Below are 23,306 nucleotides of genomic sequence, written 5' to 3' on the forward strand. Positions count from 1 at the left end.
ACCTCCATACACACTCTCCCACTATACTGGCATCACAGGTGTACAACAACTCCCTCAGTGTTTGAATTCCACCCTCATGGATGCTTCTAATGACAGATAGTTGTACAAAGATAGCCTGTGTGTGTACGTGAGGAACAGAAAGAGGGAGATGAGGCTGGGGAAGTTTGGTAATATATTTTACTGCTGCCTACCTCTTAGCATTAAACCTCCTGCTGTAATCTTTCATTCTCTTTTTGTCTTCGTTTCTCTAGGCAAAAGCATCAAGGCATTAGGCCTTTTTCTGCTCTGTAAATGTCAGTGGTATGCTTGGCTGAGGCTTAATAAAGCAGAGGTAAAACAAGGAAAATTGGTATTACCCCCCCCTCCCCACCCACCCACCTCCCTCACCACACATGCACACGGACACACACACATTATGGGGCGTGGAGGGTCACGGAGGACGGGACGCACGCACATTCGCTTGTGTGATTAATTACTAAAAGTCCCACGTGTGTATATATGTGTGTCTGTGTGTGATTGGTACAACCTAGCCATTCAGATGCACATGTATGTTTTCATCATATTTGTCTGGTTAGAGTTTTCCATTATGCTACATGCAGAAGAGGACAATTATCAACATCTCCCTCAAGGTAAGTCGGCTAACTTGTTTTTTTCTTTTTAATTGATTCAGGTAGCATACTGAAGATTATTTAAAGGCTAAGCATAATTTCAATTCAAATTCCTACAGGTAAAAACTGTGCAAATTCTGGATAAAATCCAATTAAAAAGCCTGTAAGCTTTTAACAAGTCCTGTTTGAAATTCTACCAGATGAAAAACCTTAAACTGAGTCATCAGCTTGAAACTGGTTTCAAAGGGACAACTTATTGTCACTGCATTTAATAAACATGACCTCACAGAAATAACTTTTTATTGAAATACAGAACTTTGTTGGTTGAAACACAAAGTTAACACTTTTATCAAACTCCAAAATGGATCCCCGATGTTGTCATAAATTAATTTATGCAAATATATGTTAGCATAGAGCACCAGGGACATGCAGATAATATTGCAGTTCTCATGACGTACACACACGCCTGTGCGTTAGGAGTCACACGTGCGCAGAAACGTGCGTCTGAGTGGCTGAGTTGTACTAATCACACACAGACACACATACATACACACTTGTGTAAATAATAGTAAATAATCACATGAGCGTATATGCACGTCTTATCCTCCATGAGGTGATGTGTGGAGTGATGGCTGCTGAAACGTGAGCCACAGAGTAGCCAGACTTGGCTTTTAAAATATCAGAAGAGTAGACAGGCCCCCGTCACTGGTCAAGTAACACCTAGCACTCACACACACACACACACACACACACATATACACACACACACATACACAAGGACCTGTGTACGTTGATTTTCATTGTATGAGAGCTAACCTCATTCTACTTCTTTGTTCCTGTTCCCTGTTCATTCACTTCCTCTTATGATCACCACCTTTAAGTCTCACTGTATTTACCCTCCACTCATTTTTGATGTTAATCAGAGAATAAACAGTAGCGCTCTTTGATGTAGAGGAAAGCAGCTTCCTTGACAGTGATGAGACCGTGGGAGACAGTGGAGAGGAACTTCCTGTAGATGGCAGATGAAGGTTCATCATTACAGCAGCCCCATTCCAGCAAATGAACCGCAATTACAATAACGCTGCCTAAACGCTGCCAACTCGAGCAGAACAATCACATTTGGGGCGAGACATTGCAATGGCTCTTACACAATGACCTCAGCCTGCCTCATCATTCACCTAGACTATTTTAATCTGGGCTTACTTTCCATTATAGGGCAGTACTTTAGACCTCTCTCATTCAATCATGGCCATCAACAGAGCTGTTGGTCTCCAGGGTGCTTTGGTAATAAAGCCTCATCCTTGCCATTTCCCTTTAAAAGAATGTGTTGCTGAACAACTCTTCTCTCAATTTTTATATTTGATTACACCCTCTCTGTCTCTCTCTCCCATACCCCTCTTTCTAACAAACACACACACACACACAACCACTCTCCTCAGGGTTTCAGTTTCTCTTGACTCAGCATTAGTGAAACCACAACCCTACTGGCGGATAAGGAACTGAAAACCGTCTAGGCCACCGGAGACCCCATGTGTCCGTCTCCATAGGCTCTTGGACAGATTTAAGTTGGACTGTATTTCAGCACCTCTCAGTGTGTCAACCAGGATGGATGTGATGTCACCAGCTCCTACATCAGACACAAGCATGCAGGAGATCTCAGAATAGCACAGGGTCAGGAGTGCATGTCCTCTATGCAAAGCATGTTCTAATGCAGCTTCAAAAGCAGTGCAGTGGAGTTTAAGAGATAACCAGCCAGCTGCTGACCGATGTATTCCTGGAAATATCTTCCACCTAAATCAACCAATTTCTCCATAACGACTAGTAAATCTGTTTTAAGATCTTCTTTTAGGTCTCAAAACGAACCCTTTCTCTCTTCCAACCCTGGCAACACCCAGCACACATTCATTCTATCCCTCTATTCTGTCTCTACCTCACCTTTTCTCTTCTCCCCTACACACTAGCAGTATTAATCACAGCACACTAAACAGTGACTGACGCCATTCACAAGGCTTGGCTTTGTTGGCTATACTGCCCAGTGAATACAACTCCAGACCTTTTTGTCTGCCTAAGTGGACTCTTAGAGGAAGCTCCTCCCTCTCCAAGGACCCTCAGATTACCTCTGAAAAGGGCTGGGTGATGGGTGAGTTCTGCTGGGATGGAGGGGGGAGGTGGGTGACAGGCAAATGATTGGGAAGATCCACTGCTCCCGGGGAGATGTGCACCCTCTCCCTCTGGGCTGCTAGCAATGCCATCAGCCACTGCTTAGCAACCAGTGGGTTTGGCTGAGCAGAGAGTGAAAGACACCAAAAAAGGTAAAAGAAAGAGAGTAAAAAAGAAAAATATCCAAATCCCAGCAGAAAGGGGACATGATTTACTAACTACAGAAGGCATGAGGGCTGATCTAAAAAGCTTCAGAAGCTAAATTCGCAGCTGTGAAGAACAAAAGCAGGAGCTGACAGGTGAAAGAAAAGAAAAATGGGGCTTTGCGGGCTCTTGCATTCAGTGACAACAAAAACTCAGCTTTACATACTGCTAAGTTGTACAAACAATACAAAGCAAACACATATGAATGTGAATCATCACTCACAACATAGTGCTGATATAATGTCCCAGTATGTGACTGGTCAAGAGCATTATTTCCTCATTCTATGATCATGAGCCTCTCTTTGTCTGCATAATGCTTGTGTGTGTCCAACAAGGTGTGTCCAATTCAAAAGTAGCACAAAAATGAAATGAGACTTCAGGTTTATGCATTTTAAGAGTAATACCTTTTAATCCCTCCTATCATTCCATCAGTCAAAAACTGGACCAATCCCAATAACGATTTCCTCCACCTAAGCCCTCCTATTTTCATGATTGATGTGAGTCATCACATTAACTCTGCAGTTGAGGCTGTTATAATTCCTTCATTAAACCAGTTCCCTTGTAGGCCAGTGAAACCCAGGAAGCCTTGTAAAATCGTAAAAAAAAAAAAAAAAGATGCTGACTTCGCACTCGTGGCAGATTGGCCGAAGAGGTCTGAGGCTATTGGCTGTCCACTGGCTAAAGAAATTAAACAGTATCAATCTCATTTACATTCAACAAGATCATCATTATTAAAGATTAATCAAACAAATGGGAATAATAGACCGGGCAAGTGTCCCAGCTTGGGTTTAAGCCGGCTTACACTACAATGTAGATTTGCAGTTGTGAAATCCTAAAGCAAAATCACCACAGCAGTACTATCTGCTTCAGTGCAGAGACTGAGCATTACAACCCATTTGCCAAACACCTCCAATCCAGTGAACCTCCCATTCACAGGTCTGAACTACTTTCTATTGTGTTAAGACTACTTTGTCTTTCACTTGTGCCATCTGAATGCATAAATGTGTTTAAGATTTAATGTAAATTACTAAAAATGTCTATGTAAAAATGCTCACAGTCTCTGCATTAGAGAGATAACCTGTAGCCACTGTACAGAACCTGAGAATCATTCATATTCAGAGATCTTTGCTTTACACTGACTGTAGCAGACCCACAAAGTCTGAGAGAGAAAAAAGCCCTTAAAATTATTTTCAACCTGGTCCTTTTGGTCATAATATTTTCATCATATTCAATAAAAAAGACTGCATATTCTATTACAGAGAAGGGAAAAAAATCATATCATCTCTGCCCTAATTTTAACCTCCTGAAAGGCGATAATTAGCTCCAGTGGAAGAGAAATCTGTTGAATCTGCTGAACTGCCCTTGTTCATGTATTACTTTCAGTTTATATGGTTATGAAGAAACGGGCGTTGAACAGTAACTGCTGAGATAATGATAAGGAAATATATTTATACATACTTATCTATCTTAGATATCAACAGTATTATCCTGATAACTGCGTAGTTGATGAAATTACAGTTATTAAATGATCCAAACTCTCTTAAAATATATGTAATAAATTGAGTGTATTTTCCTGGGAAACGAAGTTAAAACTAACATTCACAATATTTATTACACGCAAACCTGTGTAAAATAACGAGAGAAGTGCCAAAGGTAGCGCCAGGAGAAGTGTGTGCAAAACAAACCTGCATATATTTAAAACATGACAGAAAAAAGTTTTACAGAACAACACAGGGTGGGAAACTTACCATCAACTTGAAAATACAGTAATCCACCAACAAGGATGAACGCTAGCGGACCCATACTAGCATATTAAACATCCACGGCTGGCGCGCAAATTCTCGAATTCACTGCAGAAAAATATGTGCAAAATGCCAGGCAAGTCTATTCCGTGTTTCGGGGAGTTGGGTACAGGTCCTAGTTACTGACAAAAGACAGTTTCAATGTCCAGAAATTGAGAGGATCCATTTATCAGTAGGTCACCTCACCCGGAGCTGCTAGGGGTAAACATATCCACCAAACCTTGAAACCAAACTCTCGGTCTTTGAGTATTATCCCCGCTTGCCCCGCGAGTTCATCCGCAATCTCTGCTATTTCTCCGAGATGACCTACTGTACAAGCTGAAACCCACAGAGCCGGGGGAGACAACAAATTTAAAAGTCCACGCTGGAAAACAAGCGTAGGCTATGCACTTATTCTCCGCAGGTCCTCGGTTCCTTCAGACGCGTCTCGGGCACCTTTCAAATCTTCAGCGATGTCTCACATCACAACACATGGCTCGGCTGATAGTGATTGGAAACCAGCCTTCAACTCTCATGCATTCCCAAAAAGTTGTTTTATTACAAAGGGAACCCGCTCCCAAAAGACCCATGTGCTTAGCTTGGGATAAGGCGCTGTAAATGTATACTCATACTATAAGTCAGTTCAATATCCTCCTTCTCTCTCTCTGCCTCTTGGTTTCAACAGCGCTGCCGCTAGGAGCGCACGGTCTATGCGCACCCGGCACAGCCCGCAGCCCACCACACTGAAAGCTTGACACACTTGCACAAAACACGGGATCGGTGCGGGAAGACAGCAGCGAGAAGGGAAGGGAGTAGTAGGCTGAGAGGAAGGGAAGTCGAAGGGTACTTGGATCTCAGTCCAAATCTGTCTGAAGTTGTGAAGAAAAAAGAAGTGACCCCCTTTCTACAGGCAAATTAGGACCCTGTGTAATGTAAGCGGGGATGCAGTGGAGTGGATGGTAAACCCACATAAACCCCGTTTACAAACATTTGGATTTTTACTTTAATTTATGTAGCTCATTTATAGCTTTACTGTACCACTTATCTGTAGTACAGTAAGGTGGTGCCTTGGGCAAAAAAAAAAAAAAACACCCAACAGGTAGCATATGTGATAACATATAGCATAGCTTTTTATGGTAGAAAAAATATTTGGAAAATGAGAATTATGCAGAAAAGAGGTGTGAAAAATATGAGTCACTCTTTCAGAATATGGTGATTACTAATCACTTGACTCCATATGTGAATGTAGGCATATCAAAGGTGCAGTGAAGGAATATGCTGAATAGTATGTGGATGATTGTGTATTTAGAAGCAGAATTGTAAATATGATCGCTGTCAGAAATCAATGACTGATTGACTGAGGCTGTGCACCAAGACAAGGAGAGAGGCAGCCTGTCTGCATACCAACAATACTATACATACAGCATGAGTCTTTTTCAGGGCAAAGTGCACAGACATAAGGCAGAAAGCAGCAAGCACAGAAAAAAATCATCACAATCTATTCTCAAATTATGGACAAATTTCGATAATATAGGTGGACACAGCAGTCGTGACACAAGCAATGTTGAGGTTCAGAGAGAGCGAGTGGGGGGGTTGTGTATGTGCTCTGCACTATTGCCCAGCAACCTCCTTCATGTTGCTTCACCAGTTAATTATAGAGTGAGCTGTGAGCTGTGAGCTCCCCCTACTGGTGTCAGTTATAGCAAGCGTCTTGTCACCAGGCTTAGTAATACTCCCCTTGGTGAGAGAAGAGGACACAGCATATGCAGCCCCAAAAGCAATATTTTCTGAATCAACATGAATAACAGTGTTGTTCCCTCACATGCATGTTTCTGTTATTTCCAACAGCAGAAGTAAGCAGATTTGGTAAACACCAGAGAATTTCCTTCAATACATGGTAATACAAAAATAAGTCACTTATATGTTATAAGAACACAAGATGAATATGCAGCATCACTTCAAGGGGGTTGTAATCACCAACAGTTTTCCAAAAAATATATTAAAATATTACATTTTAAAAAGGTGACTACAGTCTTTTTCTTCCCTCACAGAGTACAAAGAATGGAAAATGATTCATCATTTTATCCAAAAAACTTACACATTGCAAATACTGTGGTTATATACAGTATTAACTTAACATATATATAAATAACAGTGGAACAAAGGATGACCAGATGAAGATATAGAGATGAAAGACACGATCTAAAAAGCAGCCCCCTTTGTTTTTCTACCTGAGCAGATGCAACACGAGCAGGAGCACAACCTAAAAGTTTTGGATTTCCCATTTTATGATTTCCTTCAAAGTCAGCCATAGAACAAAGCCCTCAGAACTCACAGTATTTGCCCTGAGGGTGTCTGTGAAAACCATACTCTCCCAGTAAATGGAAAGGTAAATGGACTGCATTTATATAGTGCTTTTCTAGTCTATCAACCACTCAAAGTGCTTTACAACACATAACACACAACAACATTCACACACTGATGGCGGAGGCTGCCATGCAAGGTGCCAACCTGCTCATCAGGAGCAATAGAGAGTTTTACAATATTTCTAATGCTCACTCACACACACACACACACACACACACACACACACACACTCACACAGTTCACACACTCACTCAATTTGGGGTTCAGTATCTTGCCCAAGGACACTTTGACATGCGGACTGGAGGAGCGGGGGACTGAGCCACGGACCTTCTGATTAATAGATGACCCGCTCTACCTCCTGAGCCACAGCCGCCCATGATAAATACAATAACAATAAAAAAAATATAGAGACACCATGACAGGATGGCTTTGGCAAAGGAAACCACTTCTATCGCCTTTAATAATAGCTTTGACTGCTCATGTTTTGGTTTTTTTTTCTTCCATTTGTTTGTCAAGCTGCGTGTTCAAGCTTGCCCTATAAAGGCCTGACTGGGACTGCAACATGTTGTAAGTTTGCTAGCCAGCTCCCATTGCAGACTGCGCTGTCAGCTGGCCAGACACAGTGATTTGTCTTCATATTTTAATATGTTTGTGAGCTGCATGCAAATGGTGTCTTCTCAGTGCTTCCATGCTGTCCTAGTTTCTAACAGATGCATGAAACCACACACACACACACACACACACACACACAAAGCCAAACAAAAATTTATTGTGTCATCAGTGTTGCTGAAGGTTTGAGGCAAATAAAAGAGAGAAAAAAGGGAACTGGAGAAAGGTCATTTACTAAGAAGAAAAGCCCACTTCAAACATAAACAACAGAGTGTATGGCTTCATTGATGGAAAAGTAAGTAGAGTGTAATTCTCCCTCAAGCCCAGCCTTTTGTTCCCCACTTTCAATCACTGTATCTGCAGCAGAGGCAGCGATATTCCCCCGGTTTCTAAATATAAGCTGAAAGTGGATTTATTTTAATTAAAGTGGAGGCTGTGTTTATTCAGGATAAGGCATGTTAAGGGCTAAGCCATGGACTGATAACTCACAGATACTCTAATATGAGCTTATGCTTCACTGTTGGACGAACGTCACAGATCTTTTATTAGGGTGACATTCATAATATTACGGACAAACAGGGTTTTCTAGGTTGATGAGTTCTTTCATTTGAAAACTGAGAGGATGCAGATGAGGTATGAGCCACACATAAAAGAATGTGATGTCATTGAGGGCAAAGCAAAGCATGAGTAGTTGTTTAGAAAAAGTGCATCAATAACACAGATGGAACCAAAGATATTAAAAACATGGAGGAAAAAAATAGTCTTTTATGCAATTATTTCTTTTTTCCATCCCTGCAAAAACATTTTGAGTTTACCACCATATGCTGAGGTGGATCATTTGTTTTAACTGAAACTAATCATGTCGCAATTACTGTCACGTTTTTGTATAATTATGTGTTTTTAACTGAATTAAAACAAATAATCAATCAGATAATTCCCCCTTTTATTGTCCCTGTAACATCTGCTCATTGATGGATCCTGTGTGGACCCATTCATTATGAAGGTTGTTTAGCCTGACCCACATCAATCCTCGTCCACTTCTTAAGTGACATGACTTCAATCGGCCAAGTTGATTCCTAAAATCCACTGGCATCTGTGGCAAAATTAAGTTAAATACATTTCTTGTATTACTACAATAAAATACAAAAAAAAAAATGTTTTATTGCTTTTCAACAAAAGACAGAAAAAACTTTAAGCAGAGTGTGCGGTTTTATCACTTTTAGATCTGTAGTGCTGCACTCTTTAATCAGTACATCCTCTAATATTTTGTGTTGCTGATTAAAAATCTTTTATCTGGTGGCTCAATTTATAGTGAGGCAATGTGAACATAAAGTGCTGCAGCGTTGTTGTTTTTTGTAGATAAAAGCACAGCTGAGGATCAATAGGGGGTCCCCAAGTGGAGAGTGTGATATCTATGAGACAATCAGGAGTGTACAACAGCAGCACACACTATGGGGGTTTGGAGAGTACACATTCCAGCAGAGACATTTGCTGCATTTTAATTGCATGTAACTACGGTACAATTCCAATGCAAACTATGAATCAAATGCAGACAGTGACAAAATGTGTAGTTTCACCAAAGCTGCTTCTTCTGCGTGTCTGAGGGAGAAAGAGGAAAGTGTTTTTAATTGTGTGCCAGGTCAGAGGTTCAGGTAGCAACATCACTCATGATCAGATCAGAGTGGTATTTGGGGAGCTCTTAGCTGGATATCTTTCATGGCTGAGTATCCCCTTACTGGGTTTAGGTCTCTGTGTAGGGATGATTAGGAGCTGGAGGTAGAGGGAGGCGGTGTGTGGAGGGGGACGATGTGTAGAGGGGTGATTAATGTAGATGTCAGTAGTGGCCCTCCCTCCTCTGCTCCCTCCCCAGCATCCGTAATGACACCTGGGGAAGGCAGAATGGGCCTACCTGCAACCCAGGCTCCCTCAGCAGGGCATGATTCTTCCCCATGATCCTCCTCTGTCAGCAGTCCTGTCACTGGGCTCGGATCAGACCCTTATTAATGGGACTCTATGTCAAACATAGATATTAAGCTGTGCTCTGCTCCGCACTATCCTCGGCAATAACACCCACACAGGCACACACACTGACACAATCATTTCTATACAATACAGTGACAGACACAAATACACACAGAGCACAAGCACAACACAGCACTCTCATAACTCATAAACACATCCCTACATGCGCGTTAACATTCACTGAAATATTACTTTCTTATTTAGCAAGTTTAACGGATTCCACTCCAGCATGACAAAGAGTCCATAGATCTATTAGATATCTCTGTTTCTTCCCTCTCCTTCGACTCTTTAATACACACAACCCAATATCACATTATGCTGAAAAAGTGACAAACCTCTCACTATGATGCATTGTTCAACAATGCAAATCACACCACCCAGGAGTGAATAAGATCCATGCTGTTAGAAAAGGGTAGATGACTACTGAGAAAGGATTCAGCATAATCTCTGTCCAGAAATGTGGCAGGCTGCACCCTCACTGCTGGCCAAGCCTCGGCGACTAGGACAGCTTTTGCTATTTAGGCTTGTGGTTTGAATGTGATACATGAACAAGGGAGACATTTCTAAGAACTCAGGTTTTGGGAGACATAAAACAGCAGATCTGGGTTTATTCTCTGCAATAAAACATTTAATGGAAGTCAGTGTGACACATGTTAAATTCCGTGCTCACTGATACTCCCTCAGAGGGGCTTAAGGAGGAGGTAGGGCAGATGGAGAAAGTATGGAGGACATGACACCTGAGCTCAGTGTGGAGAGAGGCTTCTATCAGCAGGACTGTATGTAATGCATCGCTCTGTCTTCCTCTGAGTTCACTGAAAGGCACAGGAAGTGAGATAGGGGCACCCTATCAAATGTTGCAAAACTGGGGATTACTGTGTTAGAATTCTTGCTTTTCACATTGAGTTTGGCTGTGTCATTTCCTGTTCTTGTCTCTCACTTTCATGTAGAGGTTGGTACTAAATAGCTAGCTTACGATATGTGATTTTGTTTGCAAATTCATGAGAACATGCAGAATCTATGAAGCAAAGGTATGGGACACAGTAAACAATATTCACGTGTTTCCATGGCTATTAAGATGTAGACATGTACCGTAACTATTTTTAGGAACGTGGAACTTTTTCTTCAGCCAACCGTGCTTCAGCAACATTTAGAATTAGGATGTTTGAGGAGATGACTATGGCATACTGTAGCTAGCAATATAAAGCATGCTGCAGTCAAGACAAACCAGCAGATATTTGAAGATCTTGAAGAAAATACTACACTGACTAATCATGGAAAAGTTATTAAAAAAAAAACAAATATTCTTTGCTCAACATAAACTAACATTCAAATTAGTTTACTTGAAAAGATCTTTTCAAAGTAGCTACTAAGAAACTTAAGTAAATCTGGCTGCAACCCTCTTAAAAAACGTAAACAACTCTAAGAGTCTACAGCTATGCTAGCAGCTCTGTAAGGCAGTACTAAAGTTGCCAGTATGTCTCATCAGAACTGCTTGTTGGATGGTCCAACAGCTTCAGAAACCCCTTCTCCCCACATCTTTCCAACATTGAAATTTGAGGGGCTGTGCTTGACTATTTCTGAACTTTCTGAAACCAACAATCCCACATCCACACCAACTCCATGCAGAGATTGGCCAGGCGTGCAGAGTAGCTAAAATAGCCAGGGACTGAACTTCTCTCAAGCTTTTTTCATTCTTTACACAACAATTTCTGTCACTTTTGATGTGTACAAATGAGTGTAAACACTCTGAATGTCTTCCAGGAGGGACTCGTCTCATCCCTCTCTGTGAAAACAGGCTTCGACAACAAATTATTTTCAAGCATAACCCTAAGGCACAGTGATGCATTGAGCTAAATGCTAACTTGCTCACAATATAAATGCTAATATACAGTACCAGTCAAAACACACGTTCCCATTCACTTGAATGAGAAAGTGTGTCTGTATAACATGCTGATACTTAACAGGTATAATGTTTACCATGCTCACCACCTTTGTTCAGAGTTTTAACATGCTAACATTTGCTAATTAGCACTAAACACAAACTATGACTGACGCTGATGAGAATGTTTTTGGTTCTGTTAATTTTCAACCTCTGGGAACCATTATGTCAGTACAAAACTTTGTGTCGATCCAGCTGAAAGATGTTGCAATATTTCACTGGACAAGTGAAAACATTGACCTGCCATTGGCACTATGGTCCAAATCCCAGTGGGTCACTGCATCGGTGGGCTGGTGGACCGCCCTGTCTGTCTCTTTACTGGCTCTCTCTGTGTGCCTGTCATTCAGGGTGTGCATGAGAGCATGCTGCATGTGTGTCCCGGGATGAGGCTCGCTGGCCAATCACAACCTAGTTATATACTGTACTTAACCCCCCCCACCCCTCAGTCCCAGCAGATAAGTCCAAGGGTGAATTTCTTTCCCAGTACACCCCTGAGGTCCAGGAATATGGATGTCCGTACCAAATTTCCACCTATGGGGCCATGCCACTAGCATAAAAAGTTGCAGTAAAGTACACTATATGAGATAGGTTCAATTGCAAGGAATCCAAAGTTAACTTCATGGGATGATCTGTCTCCTTCCTTCTTTTTTTTTTTCTATTTTGTGTCAAATTCTCGTTTCCCCCACTCTTATTACATATTCTAGCTCTCCTTCTTCAACTACATTCCTGTCATTTATGGAATTTCCCTGTCTACGTGAAAAACAGCCCACTGCCGGGGTCCTGAGAGCTGAAGCTAATTAGCTGGCCTACTTTTTCCTGAGCGTAGCTGCTTAATCTGCCTCTGTGGAAACTCATCACAACTGTCATCCCCCACCTAGAGCAGACCTTGATAACAGGGTGCTACTCATTGCCATGACAGGACAGGGTAAACAGTTTGGTTCAGTGAGCGATGGGCAGCAGACGCTAATGAGTGAGAAGTGAATACTTGAGCCCTGACTAGTCAGAAGGGAGGCAATGAGAGGAAGGGAGGACAAGAGCTTCTCAAGTATCTCTCCAACCTCCTTATCAGTTAGGACATTGTCCTTCCTCTCTGCAGTCCTCCTACTCAGGCCCACAGCTACAGACAACATTAGCAAGGCTCTATTTCCTCTGGTTTGTAAATCTCTAAGACTGGACTGAAGAGTGGTTTCATGTTTGGCATGAGTAAACCTTCTGTGTCAGTCCACTGTCTCTGTTTAAAAAGGAAGTTATTTGTTTTCATTAACTCTGCAGGGAATTCTGTAAGGGCACAGTTGGTCCCATGAATGCCCAAGTAACCCTAATAAAGCACCCAAATAAATGGATTTATTTAAAGTTATAATCTCAAATGTCTCAAATCTCAATGGTGACTGAGCCTATGGCCTGCTGATGAAAGCTCTTGCATTTACAATATTATGATTATTACGAACTGGGTGTCACTGGCGTCTTTCCCGTCATGCATTCCAATCACACAGCGGTGTAGTTAGTGACGCGTTTTCCATCACCCATTGGTTGATCCGCCAGAGAGAGTAGGCGGACCTAACGCAACAGACTCGCTCTTCAATTCACTTGTGCTAGCGTGACATCACACAGCAACACTTTAACAAAAACAGGATTGTTAAACCTATTTACACTTTTATCCAAATACAAATACAAATACAAATAATCTTGCTGCCTCAACAAATACAGATACAAATACAAATACTGGGCTCTCTGCACATCCCTAACAGTGACACTGTTTGGATCTCTGGGAGTGAGGTCAAGATAGGTCCAAACACACCTGCTTTACCGCTTAACGTCTTATGGTGCCACCAAAGAGAATGAAACAGAGATTTTTGAGATTGTATCTTTAAGCTATCAACAACTTTAATTCATAATAATTTCTTTCCCCATTGTTGGGAATGTTAACTTGGCATAAATATCCTCAACAAGGACAAAGGAAAATATGTTGAGGAAAATACACTTTACAAGACAGATAGCACAACACATTGAAATGTCTAAGGTGCATTTTATCTAATCAAAATACCATTATTATCTTGTTGAGCTTATCCCATGTAAAAACAGTATATATAAATTGTATATTTCCTATTCTAGTTTTTATTTTGGGAAACAATTTAACGAAAGACATGTGTTTTCAAAATGAGGAGAATGAGGAAGAGATTATCGTGGAAAGGCTTTCAGGTGAGTTGGTAGTATTAGTATGATTGCTAGCACTTTGCCTCATGCCAACATGGTCACACTTATATGAGCACATATGTGCTAGCATATCAATCATGTAAATTTTCTGTCCAGTCCAGAATTGGTTATGTTGACATACTGTGTTAAATTGCATCTGCATTAGTGTCCCTGAACCCTTCTACTGTATGTTACTATGGGCTAAACTAAAAATGAATTCCTCCATTATCAAATGTGTTTTTTAGTCATGTACCAGCTATTTCTGTGTAACAGTGCTGGCACCTTTCCTGGAATTAGCTACTCTGAATATTTATTATTCTTTGTTAGATGAAGTGTGGGTGTGAGCATGAAGTTAAGTTTAATTAGACCAGCTTTCTAGTGGTGGCATGTGATCAATAAACAGTATTTAAGGATTGTTAGACAATCCAGTTGTGGGAAGGCTTGAAATTTATTTTCTGCTTAAGAAGGCAACAAAAGTATGTGGAAATGACATTATACTATGAGTGTCACACTTCAATATAGTATTTATGTGTTAGTTTATTTAGTAAGGGCAGTATTTATTGGATTGGATTGTGTTATATTTTTGATGCTATTATATTGTGCAAGAGCTCATGTTTTTTTGCCAGTATGAAAATACTCTAACTTTCTTTGCTCTGTAGCAGAGCAGCCCGCTCACTGGAGAAAGTCAGAGTGGTTGACAGAATTTCTGTAAATTTCTGAAAACTCAAAGAATCTCAAGAAATATCTTGGCAGCAATCTTACTGTTTCAAGTCCCAACAACTTTGACATAAGACTTTTTACTTTCTCCATAATGTGTTGAAAACTCTTTGTGTGTGTGCATGTCTGTGTAATTTTAAAATGTATAATAAATATTATGCCTAATGTATGTATTGTTAATGACTGACATTATAATGTACCCATTGCAGCAACAGAATCTCATTTTCAGGGAAAATGACTGTATAAACTGTGTTTCATACAAAATTCAGCTTTTATATGCTAAAAGGCTGTTTTTTTTTTTACACGCTCTCAACTATGCACTCACTTTTGGAATGGAGCCCAGAATGAAACCTGCTCCTCTCACCTTCTCTCTTGTCCCAAACCTTTCCAGTCTCCCTGTCCCCTCTGTACACTATTAACTGGCTGTAATCATGACTAGAAAAACAATATTATCCCCTCAAGTCCTTTAAATTGTCTGCTGTGATCCTCACCTTTAGTCAGGTGTTAAAGGGGGAAACATTAATCTCAATATTCATATTTGGTAACCCTGTGGCCTGGGACAGTTTGATGTGTGGTGAACATCTGTTGTCCCCTATTGCCAGAAACTAAAATTTGTTGCCTCCTTTAGTCTGGGGTGTTGCCATGTACAGCTCCATGGAGCAATTTGAGACTACACAGGATGACTTACTGTGGTTGTGAACAGTGAAATTATAATAGAAAACCTATTTGGACATTGACATATAAACAATATTCTGTACAATCACTAAAGCAAGTTTGAGCAACATATTGTTACGAAGTGACAAAAACAAAACCTAATTTTAGATGTTTAGTCTTGAAAACGGTCATTTACATTTGGCTCTCATTTATTGACACTCTTTGGACTGCTTTTAGCACTGGATTAAATAAAACACATCAACTTTTTGATTTTGAGGGGTATTCCACTTAAACAGACGGCCCCGCCCCTGTATGCTGAGTGCTATTGACAGAATCAATTGATGCCAGTGCACATCAGAGGTTCAAATTTAATTGTCCCCCAAAATGGAAAGTGATTTAGAGCCTCAGGTCAGAGTCAACCTCAGATGACGCATTAGAGTTCCCCTTCCCCGTGCTAGTCCAGGGACACCATGACCCTTTTGGGGAAGAAAAATATTCAGACACCGGGGGCCCCCAGGCACTCCAACCGCCATAAATGCTTCAATGTCACCGATCAGAGCTCAGTGGATGGTCTGACACAGATGACGCTGGACATGACCATGCTGACCTATAATTATTTTTAGGCATGATCTCACAAGCGCACACACACACATACACACTAACAGAAACCCATATACACAGAGGAAAAAACAGTAGGAGATGAAGAAGGAGACTGGCAAAAAGCTACTTTATGGAACATACAGAAAACACGTTGAAGCACCTTACTGAGCGACAGATTGATTTCGTTTGTGACTGACAGTAGAGTTGGTTCATGACAACAGGCTGCAGCTCAGCTGTATCATTCAGGCTAAGCTTCGCTCAAACCACTGATCTGGTAATAAAACAATGGAGGCATGTAAGTGGATTCCACAGGGTGTAAGTGGATTTCACAGCAAGCAAGTGTCCACAGCAACTCCTAACCTGTGACCTCTTTCTGTGTTTGCTAACAGTCTCTCACAAATAATTCGAACCCCCCTCAGCTGAATGAATTACACAGACAGTATGGATCGTCATAGTCTCCTCAGGCCCTAATGAAACTGGGCTTGTGCCCCTGACATTTCCATCCCCCAGGGCCACGCCTTGCACGGCCACAGCCTCGTACCCTGGCCTTGCCACTTCACACTCTAATTGCTGCCTCATAAGCAAGCACCACAGCAACAAATCCAGTTAACGACAGTGGCATATTGATCGCTGGCAGGCAGGCAGGGAGCACCCCTGTCCCTAGGTATGGGAGGAGGGGCACTGTGGCTTTTACAACCTGAGGGATGGCCTGCACCCAATAAAGAGCAGGTCTCTGTGACAAAATAAAAACCAAAAGAGGGTCAGAGTGATACAATTACTGCTCGGCAGCTCTGACCCTAACTGTAGGTGAACAATAGACTGCAGGATGATGGTAGAAGTAAGGGGCAGAGGAGAGGGAGGCCCTCATTATAGAGCTAGGCCGGGAGACCTGTTCAATTTGCTCCATTAATGAGCGCTGAAGAAGCACTTTCACTCTGTCCCAGCAGAGCCATTACAGGCCGAGTCTAAGCACTGAAGAAGTCAGACTTCGCACCGTGCCACAAATACTGCCGGCAGCACTGGGACATTAAACCAAACAGACCTGAAAGCTATGAATACACAAAGGGTGCTCAATAGCAGCCTATAAATCCATAATGTCATCAAAACAAAAATGCTGCATTGGTATTTAAAATGCTTTATAGTTATATAGCATGTTAATCATAACCTCACTTTATTCATGTGTTTGGCTGCATATTAAATGTTGTAAATATCTCTGAACATGCTATACTGTACCACATGTGCTGACTGATATTACAGAACTTTGGGTTTTAAACAGTAAACAAGATGCCTAACTGGAAAATGAAACAAAGCATATTAGTCAAACTACTCATTTACATAGTAAAATGGCACAAAAAAAAAAGGCAATGCTGCACTTTCTTCTAATTTATTTGTGCTACGGAGCACAGTTAGAGGTGATAGAATGAGGCCAAACAATGGGAAGCTTAGTGAGACTGCACTTCTGCTTAAATCTAACATCCATCAAAGATGTTATTTTTCATAGATACTGTATGTCCTACATTAACTGAAGCTGGTAAACATCAAAGTTGTAAGCAATCATCAAAGAGCATTTTTGCACATTCCATAATCTGTTTTAATGCGGTACTAAATTACTATTTTCCATTGCCTTTGTTGTCTAATCTGGCTTACTTTCAACCCACACTGTATCATACTGTCTCTTCCTCCAAGAATAGCTCTTTCTTCTGACAGTGGATGTTCACTCTCTCTTTTATCCCAGCCACATTACAAATTCTGCCTCTAACATTTGTTATGCTTACTATAGTGTCTGAACCCAAACATCACTAGTAATGTGTATAGTCGTTTTGCATCAGCTGTAAAAACCGAGTTGATAGAGTAAATATATAACAGTGTATTCACGATTTGTTATGGACAGTTTTTGGATATATCTGCTCTGGTAAAAGTGTAGGCTCAATCATTTCATCATGTCACAGAGATATAGAGTAACTAATAAATAATACATTTACTATTTTTTCAATGAAAATGTGTCAAAGGCTCACATATATTGTGTGGGCACTGCAGAGGAAATTACTATTAGAGAAAGGGTGGAAAAGACATCTGGTAATACCACAGAACTACAAGATGGCCACATCTGGACCAATAAAATTAGATGCTGATTCCCCTGGATAACTCTCTGTTGTTAGAACATAAACCCGACTCAGCACCATTTGGTTTCTGGCACGATCTCTCTGTTTAACAACTTCTCCCTCCCTTCACAGTGTTGACCCAGCCTTCTCTCAGCTGCTATGGTCCAAGCACTTCTAAGCTGTCTGCTAATTTTTTGGCATGAAGAGTTGAATGATTTCAAATTTGGCTTGTGGAACTGATTATCAGCTGCTTCAGAGACACTTGTCTGCATCCAAAGTCCCTGTCTATTTTCCGTCAGAGTCTTGGAGCACTTTTCATGGTAACGTCAGGGCTGCTGAGGCTGTTCACCAAAATATACACAGAGAGAGAGATGGCCTGTGCTAACACAATCGATAGCTATCCATTTTACCTTAATAAATTCATATCCTGTTCTGTTGCAAATTAAGTATTGCATACACATTAATTTCTCTGTATAATTACATATCCATCAACATGTTTTCATGGGTATTTTTTCTTCTTATTATACTCTTCTACCCTGTGTTGCTTGTCTTCACTCCACTAGGAAGTCCCAGAATACAGGATGTAAACAATGGTAGACAAGAACTACAAGCACTGTGTGTGTGTGTTTGTGTGTGTGTGTGTGTGTGTGTGTGTGTGTGTGTGTGTGTGTGGACAGACTATACAGATCAATTAATATGCCAGATGGGATTAGATGGGAAGCAACAAATTCCTTGATTTACTTAAGTTACAGAAGAGTTATCAGTTACGTATGCTCCTTATGTCCACTTGAGAATATTCTTTGCAAGCTTTAATAGAAACACACACTGATTTGTTGATGTTTTGAAAAACAGTTGAACATGTTTCTGTCCATTTTGCAACTTCTTTTTCTAAGGCACATTCCGCTGCATCAATTTGTGCTCTAGATACACATGTATGTACCATACGTGTTGATACACATATACATATATTTCTATATGAATGTATTTATGTTTTGGTTAACGTAATGTATTAACTTGGCACTTTGTTGCATCTCTCCCCTTGTTTTGATTTACAGTTAACACAGAACAACACAGAGGAAGGGAAATACAACAGGGTTGCAATACACAATCATAAATTATAAATGCAATCCCTACAGGAGTAAAATTATAAATTCAGAATGGAGGTAAAACCAAACAAACTAAATCACAATGCACTCACATGGGAGCAAATAACTTCTGCAGTGAGACTGTGACTCAGATAACCTACTTTCAAAAATTATTATAGCAAACAATTAGCAGCTTGAAGACTCATGACTCCTTGTGTTCTGGGTGTTGTCACTGTTGCTGCGGTCGGTGTTACAGCCTTTTAGGAGATAAACAGAATGACTGTGTGGGCACGCGGCGTTAGGTCAACAACATTATTTGGATTTTACTACTGCAGCCCTGCTGTGCTGTGAGGCTGGCCTTGAGACTTTACTGTGTGCCATTAAGGTCTAACACATAAAACTGAAAAGGTCATCTCTCCTCTAAAAGTGTGAGGTTGTTACACACAGAGAGACAAAGATAGAAGTGAGAGAAGGTGATAGAGAACATTTGTATTTGCCAACTTAAAAGAAAACACGAGGATGTACAAGTTGTAAGATAAGAAACATCAAATATACATTCATTGCAGTTTCATCCCTGATAGTATAGGTCAATTTATCCATGTTGATGCTTTTCTTCTTCTTGGAAATCATATTATCGATATTTATTGTGGCTACATTTGGAGGAGATCATAGTAGTTCTATTGTGTTCTTTGTTGTGTCTTAGCTATAAACTGGAAACTTAATGTCCATACTGGTACTGACGTCCTACAATTACAGCAGATCGTAATTGTACTCCACTATCTTCAGGATCAAAAATAGGATATAAAAGAAATCAAGAAAGGATGTGTGGGTCAAAAGGGATTGCAACAATTTAAACGTGTTGCGCAGTTTGAGCTGAGCTTAATGGTTTCTGTGAGACAGTGTCATCTAAACACCTCACAGAAAAAGGATCTGTTTTAATAAGGCCCCTTGTTCTGAAACTACCTATTGATTTTCACTGTGGCAGGTTGTGGGGCAGTGACCTGCTCGGGTTCTTGGCTCCCACAAAAGCTAAATTGAGCCATGTAGAAGCTGGGTCTGTCTTTAGAGACTCCGGCTCGGCACTGACTCCCCCAGCAAATTAATTTCCATCAGGTGGAACTTTTTTCTGAAGCTGCAGAATTTCCCCACAATGGACCTGCTGCTGAAGATCCTGGCACACAATTTCCTACTTCCTTCCATCAGCCTCCACTGAGTTTGGGTCTCACCCCTCTGCTTTATTACAGCTCAACATTAGACCCATAACTCTGACCCAACAGCAGCACAATGGAACGCACTGCTACAATAGAACGAAACTTTCTAAATTAAAAAAAAAAGGAAAATCCACTCACAGCAGACTGTAAAATCTGTTGGACCTCAGCAACTGAAATATACTGACTTTTTGACTTGACAAACAATGCAGAGAGAGAGGAAAACAGCCATCAGCATGGAGGTAACAATGTGACACGGATATAATGAAGGAATGCACACACCACTCACACATAAGTCTATCCATAAGCATGCATGCACATACCTTGCATGACACATATCACTACATGACACTTATTAGGGATGGGCACTGAAGACTGGTCTTTAATTGGTACCATTTTCTAATTTATTATTAGTTAAGTTAAGGAGAGGTATGGAACAGTGAACCAATGAGTATCGATACAATAAAGCAGTATCTGTAATGGTATCTATAAAATCTTAACAATACAGATCCAGAACTAATAGCTGTAAACCACAACTGTGACAATTAAAAAAGCTCATGGATCTCTGTAAAACTTAAACAGCCAGCTGTGGCAGTGATTTTTCAATTGTCTGTACTAATCAAGTTAAAAGGGGGATAAACTGATACTAGAACTACTGTTGACTATTGTAAATACAGTTGTTTACATGTACTATTCAAGTGTATCAGGAAGGTTAAGATATTGGGAGAGCTTATTCCATTTGGAAAGGCTCTTATATAACTGTCTCTGCATGCTACATTCCATATCACCAAGGCGTAGTGTATAGTCAGTGTGCTGTCAGAGAAATGCAGCGGCATACTATTGAAATCCTGGTCAGGGATCACATACAAGCACATAACGTACTTTCCATCTGAGTGAACTCCTGCTGAAAGAACTAAAAAGATGAAAGGAAGCAGAGAAACTGTCGTATAAATGATCTGAACCTGAGATCAAACAAGAACTGCTTCATGTCATTTCCTCAATCAAAGTTAGGAACAAATCCAAATACTTTTCGCTTTTTGAAAAAGCATGAATAGATTGAGTAATTCAGGTTAAGAGAATGTGAATACCAAGGCATAGGTCACTCAAGTTACAGCGTACGTGAGGATATCAGTAAAGCCATGAAACAGTGCTCAAAGGCAGAATGGGAAAAACTGATATGAAAGTAGGAGGGGAAAAAACATTCAAGGTCATCCTCGCTCTTTTCCCCCACGGCTGCAAAACATTTCAGTGTACAGTGCTGCAGCACATTCATAGCTCAAACCAATTTTACCAGAGGAATCAATATAGCTGAAATATTGGGCTTTTATGAGTTGCTACATTCAGCTGGGGGCCATGTGAGCGGAGTAATGTGTTCAGCTAGATTAGATTTAAACAGCCTAGACATTGAGAAGGGGTAAAACAAACCAACAAGAGAGGAACAAAAAAGAACACAAAGGCTATGATTATTATAATTATTATTATTATTATTGATTGTTATGTCAATATAGTCCTGGAGCTGTACGCAACATTTAATGGAGGTAAATGCACAATGACTCGCAACTGGTAGTTGAAACTTATTTAACATTTGTGTGGAACAATTGCAAATTACATGACTTTAAAGAGAGGTACAGTATGTCCATGTTACACCAGTGGTGTTTAAAGCCTATAAGCAAACCACAATTGATTGTCATTAATATTTGATGCTGTTTAATTAGATAAACACAAGGCCCATATTTCCTTTTGCTATTCATTATTTATTGAACTCTTGTTTCCTATGTGTCAGCAGATTGCTGCAAGGTGTGGAGTTTGCTATATTTCTTTAGGCCCACTTCTTTTTTATTATATAGAAATAAACAAACCACACTGCAGTTTTTCTCATAAAACACAGTATGGTTTAGTGTATATTTCAGTAATATTAATCATCAGTGCCCCTGGTCTAATATATCTAATGAGTATTTACAACCAGGTTGTGCTGTGCCTCCAGTGGCTTTGGGCCATCATGTCTTTACGATGTGGTGCAGGTGGTTCTTGTGGTTTCTGACAGTGGCCTTTTTGAGACCTTGTGAAGTCTCAGAGGTGTTGAAAAGAACATCATGTCAGCCACGCTGCCACAGACTCACTGCTCAACCAAAGCCTGAAAGAGCATCTGAGGAAGCCATTACACAACCATAGTGCCAGGGAAAAGGGTGGGCCATTGGGGCCCCTTGGCAGTGCTACAGTCATTAATGCCATCAATTTGCCTTAATGACTTTCTCAATCCCAGACCTCAATTCCATTCGTCCCCACGCCAGACTGTATTTCGCCTCCTCTCACTGCCTGTAATTAATCCATTCATCTCTAAAAGATCCGATCAATGCTGTCTGGAATGAGAGCTGCCATGCCATGGGAATAGCAGAGGAAAAACATGTAGACCGTACTTTGTTCAACAGTGTTCGCATAGCTGGACTGAAAATGAAATTATTGATAAAACACAACTGTAAATATTGGCGAGCGTAACTGCATATAGTGACAAATTTACTACAGTATGTAACATCAATAGCAAATAACATGGAAATAAATGTTGCAGAAAGACTTTATCAAAACCCTTCAGGCCTTCGATACATGTCTGAACTCTCACAGTGCACCATTACAAAACTCAATATGATCATACAGTGAGCTTTCCAACTGGAGATGATTTTTCAATTCCAGTCCCATCATATTACTTTCCTGAGCTAAATGTCACGCACAGTATATAAAAAATCCATTTCCAATTTATGTATTTTAAGAGGAAGAGATGGTGTGCTGGAGGAGTGTTCTGTCCCGAAACCAGACTCAGTTACCATAATATCTGTCATGATGTTTTTGTGAGAGGAAAGCTTATTATAAGCGCATGTTTGGGTTGTAATTGATTCATTTTGGGTAAAAAAATGACAACATGCACAAGAATGTGTATGTGTTTGTGTGAGTGTTTGTGTGAGTGTGAGTTTTAATGATTCAGAAATGCTGGCCAGCAATCAGGCACCATGGGCCCTCCCACTGACCCCACCACTAAATCCCCCTCCTTGGTCTGGCCTAGGA

At 40.6% G+C, this 23,306-nt stretch overlaps 1 protein-coding gene across 12 annotated transcripts in view; it reads right to left on the bottom strand.

Moving 5' to 3' along the window:
- The window catches only part of robo2 (roundabout, axon guidance receptor, homolog 2 (Drosophila)), a 343,264-nt gene that overhangs the window by 158,002 nt on the left and 161,956 nt on the right, over window positions 1-23,306 (bottom strand). Inside the window, exon 1 of one of the 12 annotated variants that reach the window (XM_042413861.1) lies at window positions 4,721-5,492. The exons of the other annotated variants lie outside the window; for them this stretch is intronic. Within the exon in view, the coding sequence (XP_042269795.1) occupies window positions 4,721-4,775 (55 nt within the window). The 5' untranslated portion in view covers window positions 4,776-5,492. Of the gene's footprint in view, window positions 1-4,720; window positions 5,493-23,306 lie in introns of those variants that run through there. 12 annotated transcript variants of the gene reach the window in all.

The sequence above is a fragment of the Thunnus maccoyii genome, chromosome 6, assembly GCF_910596095.1.
Source record: "Thunnus maccoyii chromosome 6, fThuMac1.1, whole genome shotgun sequence".
Lineage (NCBI taxonomy): Eukaryota > Metazoa > Chordata > Actinopteri > Scombriformes > Scombridae > Thunnus > Thunnus maccoyii.